The sequence below is a fragment of the Pimephales promelas genome, chromosome 21 (assembly GCF_988280905.1).
Source record: "Pimephales promelas chromosome 21, fPimPro1.hap1.1, whole genome shotgun sequence".
NCBI lineage: Eukaryota > Metazoa > Chordata > Actinopteri > Cypriniformes > Leuciscidae > Pimephales > Pimephales promelas.
The window spans coordinates 26,108,612-26,121,446 of NC_142789.1; the positions used below are offsets into that span (position 1 = coordinate 26,108,612).

At 37.7% G+C, this 12,835-nt stretch overlaps 2 protein-coding genes across 2 annotated transcripts; one reads left to right on the forward strand and one right to left on the reverse strand.

Moving 5' to 3' along the window:
• Positions 1-413: 413 nt before the first annotated feature.
• Positions 414-3,032, forward strand: chchd4a (coiled-coil-helix-coiled-coil-helix domain containing 4a). The gene is made up of 3 exons (XM_039674153.2): positions 414-571; positions 1,435-1,533; positions 1,671-3,032. The coding sequence occupies exons 1-3, from the start codon at positions 550-552 to the stop codon at positions 2,000-2,002; spliced, it is 453 nt and encodes a 150-aa protein (XP_039530087.1). The 5' UTR covers positions 414-549; the 3' UTR covers positions 2,003-3,032.
• LOC120480768 (netrin-4) lies at positions 2,435-12,835 on the reverse strand. Its single transcript, XM_039674152.2, has 10 exons — positions 12,119-12,835; positions 11,007-11,467; positions 9,426-9,755; positions 8,938-9,064; positions 7,608-7,796; positions 6,262-6,478; positions 5,963-6,090; positions 4,530-4,598; positions 4,247-4,417; positions 2,435-4,150 (listed from the first exon to the last, which is right to left on the reverse strand). The coding sequence occupies exons 1-10, from the start codon at positions 12,204-12,206 to the stop codon at positions 4,014-4,016; spliced, it is 1,917 nt and encodes a 638-aa protein (XP_039530086.2). The 5' UTR covers positions 12,207-12,835; the 3' UTR covers positions 2,435-4,013.

A 12,835-nucleotide genomic window follows, 5' to 3' on the forward strand; every position in this document is an offset into this window, starting at 1 on the left:
TATTATTTTTAGAATTATTATCACTGTCTTAAAACTAAACACTTATTTGACAGATTTGGTTCTTTCTTAAACTCAGGGACCAAATACACTCCCACACACTTTTCACACTCTCACATGGGTAGTTACGTTGTACTACAATGTCCAAAATAATAGGCTACATTATTAATTTTGTAGTTTGTGTTTATTTGATGGATTATCAAATAGCCTAATTATTTTATGGATTTTCATAGTTTAAGACTTAAGTCTGTCTTGGACAACGATAAAATAATATTATCTGTACTGTACATATGATATAAGGCACGCTCGCATTTGAAAAGTAACAACTAACTATTACTCCCTCGTCAAGGGAAGCGTTATTTCCTACACCTTTATTTTGAAATATCACGATGACTTTTATTTTTATATAATCTGGCCGTGACGTCACGTGGTTACTGTAGCTGCCTGCCTCCATGCTGGGTTTGATGTAACAGGCGTGTGGATTGATCATTGTACCGGTGTTTGAGTTTCATTGATCGGTTAAACGGCAATCAGACGGATCTGTCAGCAGATATGTCGTACTGCAAACAGGAAGGTATGATTCAACTAAATCGGACTGTTTAAACCCATTTTATACCTATGTTTTACTTTCGTTTAGCTGTGCGGCTAGTGCTCCTCATGCCAGCAAAAGTCACTCTCCTCAGCCATGCTTCATAATATCAATGAGTTATTTAAATATTTATCGGCTGCAAATAATCTTTTCAGAAGTGTTCAAATGTGTCGTGCTAAACTATCCTATATTATGTGTGTACACGTTTGGTGAAGTATTACTACAGATGAACTTAAGGCTATGATGACTGAATGACCAACGTTGTATGTTGTGTCACCCTACACACAGCAGCCGCCTGCAAGGTCATCGTAATTTTAAGTGCACCAAATGGTTATTTTTTATTTGATTATGGGTATTTTTATGGTTGCACATAATGGTTATTTTTTTCATTATGAACAGAGTGATATAAATATTTTAACAATATGAACGTCAACACACACTATTACACATTGGCACATAGATTTATTGACAAGGGTGGATGTAAAGTTCTTCACTCAATTCATGTTTGCCCTCAAAATTGAGTAATTTAAAGTGTGTGTATATATATATATATATATATACACACACACACACGTGTATTATAACATGTATATGTTCTATTATAGTATTTATTCATATTTAGAATTGACTTATTTCATTTTTTCATGTTAGTTGTCATTTGCTTTTTTTAATTTTAAATGTGTGTGTACGATGATGAATACTTTATTCATCCCTTTCAGGAAATTCAGTAGATGTCTATGTAATGTAATCTCAGAACATGTTTAAGAGTTTTAGTTATCATTATGTTTTTAAATAGAGAATATTCCTATTTTATCATTGTGTGTAACTTCATTCTTTTCTCAAAATAGGTAAAGATCGCGTCATATTTGTCACCAAAGAGGACCATGAAGCACCAAGTAACGCTGAGCTAATCGAAGACGACCCTAATGATCCGTATGAAGATCACGGTAAGTTTGATTTACTTACAAAATACAAAAATTAAATGTACAAAATAATAATGATCATTTTGCATAGTTTAGCCTAAATATGACAATGTCTTATCTCCAGAATACCAATTTGACACTCATTTCTTTTGACCCAACAGGCCTTATTCTACCTAATGGTGACATAAACTGGAACTGCCCATGTCTGGGCGGTATGGCCAGTGGCCCTTGTGGACAGCAGTTCAAGGAAGCGTTTTCTTGTTTCCACTATAGCAAAGAGGAGGTGAAGGGGTCCGATTGTGTGGAAAACTTCCGGAGTATGCAGGAATGTATGCAGAAATACCCCGAGCTCTACCCCCAGGAAGACGACAATGACAGCGCCCCCTCTGGTGGGACCGATACTATACCCACCGAATCCACTTCCACTGACTCTCTCCCTACATCCTCTCCTGATTCCGCACCAGCAGCCACAGAAAACCCAGCAGCTAGCTAATATTACCCAGGCTACATTCCCACCTCACCTCACAGCAGAGACAGCTCCACTTTTGTGTATGCAGAGATCATATCTAAACACGCTGGATAACTACAATGCTCTCTCCACCTGGCTGCATGATGCACAGAGAGGGGGGAAGCCCTTAAACTTCAGGGTTTTTGATTAAAATATTCAAATGACATTAACATGCACTTGAGGGACCTATAAATAATGAGTTTTGGGGATCGAAATGGTGAGTATGGCCCCTCTGAATCATCCAGCTTTGTATTTTCTGGTTATTATTTCCTCCACAACCAAAGCTCAGCTAGTTTGACTTTTGTACTACCACAGATCAAAGGTCGTTTGGCGGTTGTACTTTGACGACTGTGCAGTTTTGGGATGAAAAAATAACTTGTCTATATACATTTCCTGTGTTGATTTTTGTTGTAAAACACGATTAAACAATTTTATGATGAAGAAATGTTCTGTTGTTGAGGTTTGAAGCGAGTTGCCTGAAGTTGCCAGTACAAACGGTAGAGGGCGTGAGTGAGTAAACTCATCTGTCAACTGATGATACAGTATTTTGGCGTTAAAACGATTATAATGGGGAAACAACACGTCGAAAATAAGATCTTCTGTTCAATAAGAACATTAAAATATCTGTTGTTTCAAAGACTAGTAGGTTTTGTTTAAAAGAAGTATCTAACATCGAGGGATAATTCTAGATCCGTTCTCAACACATGCTATTGCTAACATTTGTAACCTTAAAATAGGTTTAAGCTCATGTGGTTTATTGATAAATTCAGTCATGATAACTTTACAATAAGGTTTGATTTGTGAACATTAGCTAACTACATCAGTACTAAATGCACAATACTTGTTAATTTGAGTAATTACCGAATGCTAAGAAATAAGACCTTATTGTAAAGTGTCACCAGTGACATTTACGAATCTGTTTTGTACCAAGAGCAACTGTGCTTGGATTGAAATTTGTCATTCGAAGCCTTAATGTGACCATTCTTGTTTTGATTAAACAAATCTCACATTTTCATCTGTGATGTATCTGTAAAATTATTTAATTAAATAAGATACAGAACCAAATCATGCATAAGCCCTGGAAGAATTTGAATCAGTCCTTCATATCTTTTGTTTTTCAATTGTGACATGTTCACATGTATTTTTAAAACTGAAATGTAAGCAAAGAAGCTAATAAAATACAAAATAATTAATGAATGAATCACTAAAAAAGCCCTGCAGTCCTCGTGAGCCTATGGATTCATTGGCTTATACTTATCATTTGAGTTTAGAGTATCCTTTAATGAGTATAATCTAATAATCACAGAGAAATAAGTACAAAAACAGTTCAATCAGGCTCATGAATGCCATATCCATGTTCTAAATTTATGCACTTATGATATTCATGTCCACAAGACAGACACCTAAATGAACAGTTTTTTTAAAGAGCCTTGCCCAATATTTATTTAACTGACTATTAAGTGCACTTTTCCATGCGACTGGTTCATGAATCTTGCTTCTGGTAATTACCCACACATTCTATTTCAGTTGCATCCGGTGGTCATGGTACATTAAGTATCCAGCTGCCTGCTTTGGTATAATGGCATCATTTCAAGTGAGGGCTTTCAAGTTTGGGCAGTGATGTATGGAAGCTTGTTACCATCAGAAGAAAAAAAAAAGTAATTGTGACTTTTTATTCCCCAATTCTGACTTTAATGTGCAACTTAAAATCTCACAATTCTGACTTTTTCTCTGAATTGTGGAAGATAAACTCAGATTTGTGATCTTTTGAGATCAGATTTGTGAGATACTGTATAAACTTGCAATTGCAAGTTTATTTCATTTTTCCTTAAAATTAAGGATCATAAACTCACAATTGCAAATTATAAAGTTGGAATTCTGATGGGAAAAAAGTCAGAATTGTAAGATATGATAAAGGCATGATTACCTTTTTTATTCTGTGTTGGAAACAAACTTCCATGGTGTTGTGCAACTGTACATTTGGGTAAAGTTGTGCTCATAGGCAGCCCTGATGCAGTGCTTCTGTGACTTGAAAGCCCAGGATGGGGGTCCAAGGGACTACCAGACTCTGCATGGTGACCAGTAGCCTCCCTGAGTCCACTTCCTCAGGACCTGCCAGCAGATAGTTCCCACCTAAAGATGGAGACAAAACAGTGACTCCTCAAATGGCAAACTTGACTGAACCCAAGCTGTGGCCCAGATAACTCGACCATTTACCATGCGGTGTACCTGGGTTGAGGATGGGACAGGTGCAGCCACGGCTGGTCCAAGAGAGTGGGTACAGACTGTGTGTGCCCTGGGAGAGGGGCAGTTTTCCAGAACGGAAGACCTTCCTCACCTTCACCAAGACAACAGCGTGTGTGCCTTTATCATGAGCTGACAGCACACTGGCTTTGATTACTACGGCCAACACAAACAGTCAGTTCACTCATTAGATTCAACTATCCGTTTAGAGAGCAAATGCCATCAGAATTGATTAATCGAATTATTTAATATCATGACAAAGCCTCACCATATGCATATTTTATCTTGCAAAGATCAGCCACACTTTTCAGCTTCTTTTCTCTACAGCTGCACTTCCCTGGAGAGAATTCACATTTAACGTCACAAGTTCTGTACATATCAACTTATTTAATCTCAAAGAAATTAGAATATAATAAAAAAATATTTTTCCACAAATAAAAGGAAGCCTATAAGATTTAATGCAGTCACATTTATTGATGATTTCAAATAAATGCTGTTATTTTGAATGTTCTATTTATCAAGGAGTTCGGTAAAAATGTACCACAGTTTTCACAAAAATATTAAAAGGAGTAGTTCGCTTTTAAAAAAAACTTTTGCTGATAATTTACTCATCCAAGATGTCCATGTCATTCTTTCTTCAGTCGAAAAGAAATTAAGGTTTTTGATGAAAACATTCCAGGATTTTTCTCCATATAATGGACTTCCAAAACCAAATGGTTCAAGGTCCAAAAGACAGTTTCAGTGCAAACTGCAAACGGTTCAAAGGGCTTTAAACGATTTCAGACGATGAATAAGGGTCTTATCAAGCGAAACGATCGCTCATTTAAGAAAAAATAACAAAGTTTAAGTTTTATAAGCTCAAATGCTCACCTTGCTCTGTTCTGTGATGCGCGCTTGTGACTCTCCTGTTCGAACGAATCTTTTCCCGAGTCAACTCAACAATTTCGTTCGTTGAATGAACCAAATGACACAAAAAAAGATTAGTTTAAAGCCCTTTGAACAGTTTGCAGTTTGCACTGAAACTGTCTTTTGGACCTTGAACCGTTTGGTTCCCATTGAAATCCATTATATGGAGAAAAATCCTGGAATGTTTTCATCAAAAACCTTAATTTCTTTTCGACTGAAGAAAGAATGACATGGATATCAGATTTTTTTTCACTGCCCAAGGATGTGCATGTGAAGAATCAGTGGTTAAAATTCATCTTTACCATGATATCACAGCAGTATAATCCTAAACTTTTGCTGTGTTCCCTTTATTTTACTGACGACTGCTTCTCAAATCTCGGAGTTCACTGTAGGATCCGCTTGCTCTTGAAAGATGGTGTTCAGAATACTTTAGTTTTGAGTTTTATATTGTGTAGGTCTCCTGCTAACTGGCTAACTCATGTCATTACCGTCTTACTGAAATGCTTATGCTAATCAGTTGTGGGCCACTATTACCTAAAACTGTGTCTATTAATGCAGATTGTCAGTCGTTCTCACTACTTTGAGGAAAGAATATGCATGGAGCAAGATTTGTATTTACCAACGTTTATGTTTCATCAGTCATTCACCCATTTACATTGCAATACATAATCATTTTAGCCTTCCATTTGAAGGAACCACATATAAAACCACATTTTTAAAAAATCCACATCTTAAAGTCACATTTCCTGCTGTGGTTTACCATGTTTCACAACAGTGTTCCTGTAGTCAGCTCACCTGTATAGTACAGTGCAGAGACGGCAAGTTCTTTAGGCCACGCCCTCTCGTCCTCTTGAGGTTTAATCTGGGACAGTTCAGGAATTTTCCCACCAATTGGTACATTGTAAAGCTTCACACTGCCTTTGCTGTAAAAGGGAAAATATATAATGAAAATCCCCAGCAGATATGCAATTAAAATTTTAATTGTATTTTTGTTTTTGAGATTCCTAATGCTCAATGTTTTTAATGCTCAAAGACTTCTTATATTTTAGAACGGAGAGAACTGAAAATTTAGCTTGTGTACGCATAAGCCTGACCTGTCTAGGCAATGACCAGTGATGGGGTCACAGGTCAAGGGGCACCCACAAGGTTTGCAGCCCTCCTCTCCAAAGCCCCAGTACCCTGGTAGACAGTGGCTGCAGGTGGTGCCCCCCACACCAGGTTTACAGTGGCACTGTCCACTTCTAGGATGGCACCATGGCGTCTCATCGCCAAAATATATTGGCACCGAACCAAATGGGTCACACCAGCATCCTGCCACAGAAAAGAAGTTTGGTTCATTAGTTCTTCCTTGTGCTTTTGAGTCACTTTAGTGGTCTGTGTAATACTGCCGCCACTAGGAGGCAATGAAATACTGTAGTGTAAATGATTTTTATGAAGGAAATGAGGAGTACTTGACCATGCAAAACATGTCATCACTATGCTAAGGTTTAATAGTTGCTAAGGCGTAGCTATGTGACTGCTAAGGTGTTCTTTTGCCAAGGAGTTTTTTTAGTCAATTTGTAATGGTTGTTTATTTTATTTTAAAGGACTTTTTTTCATTTTTCCTATTGTATTCCTATTGCACTGAGCTATGTTGACGCATGTATGGTGTGGAAGTGGCATAGGTAAGCTGAGAAAGCATGACTAAATCTCGAATCTCTAGGAATCCACCCATTTAAAAAAAAACGCTGAACAGAGGAGCTTCTGTTTGCAACGCAACAGAACTCGTAATAAAACAAGAATCAACATTGGCTTGGCTTTTTGGAGATGGCGAGAGGGATTTTAAATGTTGTTAATGCGGAGATGCCGTTTTTATTACTCGGCAGGCGAGTAAGGTATTTTATTAACGCCACTTCTATTAACTTTTCACTGTAAAGCATGATCTATTGTGAAGGCTCAGTTCAGTAATGACCTGATGTCTTTATTTCTATCTAAGCTGATTATATCTCTTAAAAGGTAAATGGAGGTTGGAGCAGGCTTCACTCAAAGTTTATATCTCAAATTGTTGTAAGAGTGCTGGCCTAATAATGACAATGCATGTATGGAAGAGAGAGGCCGCACTTTGCATATACAAATATATGCAAAGTGCGGCCTCTCTCTTCCATACATCTCTTAAAAGGTACAATATGCAAGATTTTTCGCCACCAGGGGTCGCTAACCACTTATGTTTTCGCTTGAGGGTCAAAATTGTACCTTTAACAAATGACACCTTATTATAAAGTTTTAACGATTACAAAGTTTTCTTTAAAAAACAACTAAATAATAATATGCACAATAAGACTAGGAATTTGCATTAATAAGATACAATTAGTCAAATTTGGTTTCAATTAAAAACAACTATTTGAGTGCAGAACCCTTTGTTCTGTCTGTCTGTTCCTTCTCTTCTTTCTAGAGGTCTTACGTGTGCAAGCATGCGGGGAGTTGAGGGGTCTGGCAGGGTGGCGGTGGTATCCAGGGCGACAGCGCTGGCACCGGCGGCCCACAGTGTTATGCTGGCAGTTGTCGCAGACACCCCCACTACTGCCCCCTGTGGACAGCCACACTCGCTGGGAGAAGTGGCAGCTCTCTGCGTGGCCGTGACATTCGCACTCTTGAGACACAGAGAATGAGAACACAGAGAGAGGGAGAGAAAGAGACATTATGGAAGAAAGAATCATCCAAGACCTGAGAAACAATCCTTGACATTTCAATTATCAAATTTTAAACTCTTATTTAAGCAAATAATATTGTCCACAGTCCTGTTCACACATCCAGTTTTAAAATGAAGATATGCATCCAGCCATTTTCTCTCTTTTGTATTTTACATTATTCTTAATAGCGATTCTCACTTGATTCTCAATATTATAATACAGACATTTTCTTATTTATTTAGCCTTTTATTTAAAATTCTGTTCTACGTTTTTTTTTTTTCATTAAACATTTTTATAATCATAAAAAATAATCCATTTCACTCTTTTGTAACTTCCATTATTCGTAATACAGATGCTCACTAGATTAAAGGGGTGGTTCAGAATTTTGGACAGTCATTTTCTTATTTATATTTACTTTATTATATTATATCTTATATGTCTATTTCAAAACTCAGATTTTAATCATAACAAAACCGATTTTCTCCCAGCATTTCACTATTTAATTATTTACATTAATGGTGATTCTCACTATTGCAATAGTCATTTTTTATTTATTTATATATTAACTAATTATGAATTGTTACTTTTCACTTAGAATACCTTAACACGTTTTATTTAAAAACGATACAATACTATCATGATGTAAAAATACTTTTAATATATTTAAATTGCATTACAGTCATGACAATGGGACTTTAAACTTTAACCATAATGGCTCTAAAACAGGCTTTATTTTCTTTCTCAAAATATGTTTTGTTTATGTTTATTATAAGGTACAATCGAACCTGGAGATTCTTAAAATCATAAAACGATGATGTACATTTTTTTTAACTTTGTAAAAAAAAAAAAAAAAAAAAACATTATACTGCCGGTAGTTGCCAATGCATCGTTTATGTGGTTGCTAGATGTTCAGACTCTTGTTTCTGTGATCTGGATCATTGCTTACAGTAACATAACAACCCCCCGAGGTATTGTGGTTCTAAGATATGTATCGGATCCTTCCTGCATTAGAAAGTAAAAATATATATAAAAAACCTTTCATGGCACAAATTCCTTTCCATTTTCAAGGATTAAATCAGCCCGTACAGTAAACGCACTCACTCTGGCATGGGTTGCTCTCCCCGCTGCTTCCATTGGCTGCTCTCCAGGGTAAGTCGTTGTAGAGCGGGGTACACCTCTCGCAGTGATCGCCCGCTGTGTGGTGGGTACACACACACTTGCCAGGCACCTGCGCTCCAGAGGAATGAATCACTCTCAATTGCTGCCCATTCAAGCCCCACAAAGCCTTGTAAAAATACATTAAACAGGCCACTTCCTATTCTCCTAACTACCGGGTGAGTGAGTGCACAGTATAGGCTACACCCTCAAGTATGATATTTCATGGTGAGGCGAATGTAGGAACGATATTAGCTTGAGATATGGGCCCTACAAAGGCTAATTCAGGTACTGTAGGTGTGACAGGGAACTAATCGACAAACCCATTTAGGGCCCATACCTCAAGCCCATGTCATGCTAACATCGACCCCACCATGAAAAGTGGCTGCGATGTTCTTTGTCCCAAAAATCACTAACAAAACAGACACACTTACCACATTACTGGGTTGCAAGCCGTCTTGCCCTCCATTTTCAAGAAGGCAATGTTCAGCATGGCCATGACACAAACACGTCCCTTTAGCCAATAGAGAGTACACAGCAAATGGGGTTGAATCCAGGGGATCAGAACTGGGTGTGGGAGAAGTCAGCATCCTGCTGTGAATTGTGGGTAAAAAGTGCGGGACGCTCCGCTGCCCCTTCGAGACGGGACACTGTTGAGATTTTAAAAGCTGTATTCGTAAGTTAGTGACTGTCAGACGGGATAGCGCCTCGGGACTGTATGGATCGACAATCCCACTTCCCAATCCTATGGAACGGAATATGATCTATAAGAGAATTAGAAAACAAATGATGATGTCATATATCAAAAAGCATCAGACAGAACTGAGATTTAAATTCACCATGGTTGTTCACGAACGGGGGAATATTTGGTTTAAACGCTGGTTAATCTTACAAAGCCGATCATATTTGATATGTAAAATTTTAAGGCCTATAAATAATCAAAACAATCTACTACATGCCTTCTTACGACTGAATGAAGGTTTATAATTTTTAAAAGTTTCTGTCTTCAGGTCATGGTACATATGTTTTTTTTTGCAGTGAAATGTTTAATGATTTTGTTTAAAGTAAACGTAAGAATAACTTTTATATTGTTACAGTTACAGCAAGCATTTCTGAGTACTTAGGTCACTTTTTCTAAACTCTTCTTTCAGCAATTCATTTTACATTCAAAATGCACTAAAACTTCCAAAACATATCACAAGTCTCGAATCAACTAGCAAAGGTTTTCACCCAACAAACACACTTTGTCACATAAAAAAATGACCTAAAAACACTAACAACAGGTAGCATTACACAATGATTTCTTTTGTAAAGTATCTTTACAAAACAAAAATGACACCTCTCTACTCTCTTCTACTAAATTCCCTGCAGTATTATGTTACATTGTCCAAGTTTACATTATAGTCCAAAATTATTCCCAAATTGTCCCCTTTTGAATAGATGGCAATGAAATTAAAAGACTAACACCTGTGTAGATGTTCGTCTACATCTAATATTTTTCACAGTATTTCCTTTTTTAGATTTAGAATATATGAAGAGTTCAGATGCAAAAGCCTCTAAGTAATTACCTATTAATTGTTATTTAAGTGAAATTACTGAACTTAAATATACAAGTTTGATAAAAAAAAAATCATCATTAAAGAAGAAAATTTCAAATGGCATTTAGAGGCTTTTGCATCTGAACTCTTCATATTTAAATATGGTATGACTGCAGAAATATAGCAAATTGCAATCATATTCAGTTTTGTATTTGAACTTACAGTAAGTTGAACCATGTACAAATTGCCTTGTACAGTTTTGGGGGTGTTACTTGTCATTTGAAAAAGTAGTCACTGAATGCATTTTGTGCCAAAGCAATAGAAAATTTCCCACAGTTCTGCCCATGTAAACAGCTGTTGTGCTCACTCACTGTGTAAAGAGTTTTGAAAAAGTGACTAAAATCCTTTATTTAATCCTGCTGAAGCATTTAAAAATGATGTTTTGTGGTGCTTTGGAGACCTTATTTCCTTCCTTACCTCTCCTCGGCTGCACGGGACCGCGTTGGAATATCTGGAAGTGCAGACAGCTCCTGGTTGACTTACATCATCAGGAAGCCCGAACATCTCAGTGCAGTTCCTGGCAAACAGCTTTAGTGTCTCCCAGGTCTGGCCGAAGTCCTGTGAGCTTTCCAACCTCATAGCAGCAGGACGTGGAGAACGGAACAACATCACAACGTGACTCATGCAGAACCGTGTCTCCAAGTCAAGACGGATTTCTTCCTTTTCTCCAGTGGCCGCCGCTGAGCCCCACCAGGTATCTGGATGAATAAACGGGTCATCGGCCATGAGGGCAGAAGGATGAGGCTCTGCTAGACAGCGTGGCTGGGTTGGCAGGCAGGAAGAGCTATTAGTGCAGCAGTTAGTCAGTGTGAAAAGGGTCCTGCCACTGGCCAAGTTACCCATAGGAGGGCTGCAAGCACGACCAACACATCTGGACTCTGTAAAAGAGACAACATATGCATTGCACATACATTCAAGAATGAATCATGCATGGCAAACTTTCATGTTGATGAGCTGAAATGCACCATTTTTGAACATTGCACTTGTGTAAACACTACAGTCAGGTTCTGGCATGTCACAAACCAATGTTTGACAACCTGAGCCTTTAATGAACCTCACAGTTGGGCTTTCACAAAAGCTGTGCCATTTCTCCAGTAACAATAGTTAGGTGTGACAAGAAAAGCGAAAGAAAAGTTTAATAATCATTTAAGAAAGTTATAAATAAGAATACATTAAAAGTGTCAGTTTACGAATGGATGTTATCATGTTATGAAAATATGAAATATTACACAGCTTAAGCTTTAAATAAACACTAAATGCATCAAAAATGTAAACCAGATCTCACACTACGTTTATACATCTGACCATTTGATTATTATTATACAAGGAGAAGTCTAATGAACCCTTCTTCCCACAAAATGAATAAGCAATTTTTATAATTTCAAGTTTATGATAGATAGATAGATAGATAGATAGATAGATAGATAGATAGATAGATAGATAGATAGATAGATAGATAGATAGATAGATAGATAGATAGATAGATAGATAGATAGATAGATATGTTCTACCAGATTTATTTCACTCACCTGTGAAGCCCTGCAGAAATCTAAGAAACAAGACCATTGCGCACTTCAATATCACCATCACAAACTGAGGATTCCCAAGGGGTTTCATCTTTAGTAGTGTGTGTAAAACCAGGTTAGTTATCCATAGTTAGAAGATGCTTGTCCCAGTGCATGGTCAGTTGAGTTTGGAGAGATCTCCTTCACTGTCCGTTTGGAAACAGAGTTTGCATGAAAAGTTGCATGAAATCCAGCAGCCGGTAATCCATTTCCACAGCGAGTCAGTAAAATAACTTTTCTGATGGTGATCTGGGATGCACCTGTTCAAACGGCACGCGGTTCATCCCTTTAATGATGTTGTTTTTGCGCCCTCAGATGACGAGTGAACTGTTGTCTTGGACATGACAGTCCTTTCAAACCGAGTGGAAAAACACGCAGGTCACTTTGGTAATAGCAGTGTGTCGCGTCTCTGCGTAATGGCCAGCGTTGTTCCAGCTTCCCAGGAGCACAGATGAATGACTGTGATCCACTGGCCTGAATCTGAAGCATTGAACGGGTTGAAAAGGAGCACTCTACTGCCTCACTGTGGAACGCTAAACGAGTGCAGTTCCCTGCCTACTTCAAACAAGTGACCTTGATGACATTTGTTCACTGTACCTGACATGTGTTTTCAGTAGCTACCTTTGTGATTCATGCCATTGAACTTCCTATACCGGAAATAGGCATCTTTATGTGATGAGA

Bases quoted from the DNA above. Each gene is read 5' to 3' on its own strand.
- LOC120480768 (XM_039674152.2), bottom strand. From the start codon at position 12,206: ATGAAACCCCTTGGGAATCCTCAGTTTGTGATGGTGATATTGAAGTGC. The intron at 4,418-4,529 runs GTGAGGCTTTGT...TGTTGGCCGTAG, and splicing joins CAAGATAAAATATGCATATG to TAATCAAAGCCAGTGTGCTG. The intron at 4,151-4,246 runs GTACACCGCATG...CTCCATCTTTAG, and splicing joins CTGTCCCATCCTCAACCCAG to GTGGGAACTATCTGCTGGCA.
- chchd4a (XM_039674153.2), top strand. From the start codon at position 550: ATGTCGTACTGCAAACAGGAAG. The intron at 572-1,434 runs GTATGATTCAAC...TTCTCAAAATAG, and splicing joins GTCGTACTGCAAACAGGAAG to GTAAAGATCGCGTCATATTT. The intron at 1,534-1,670 runs GTAAGTTTGATT...TTGACCCAACAG, and splicing joins TGATCCGTATGAAGATCACG to GCCTTATTCTACCTAATGGT.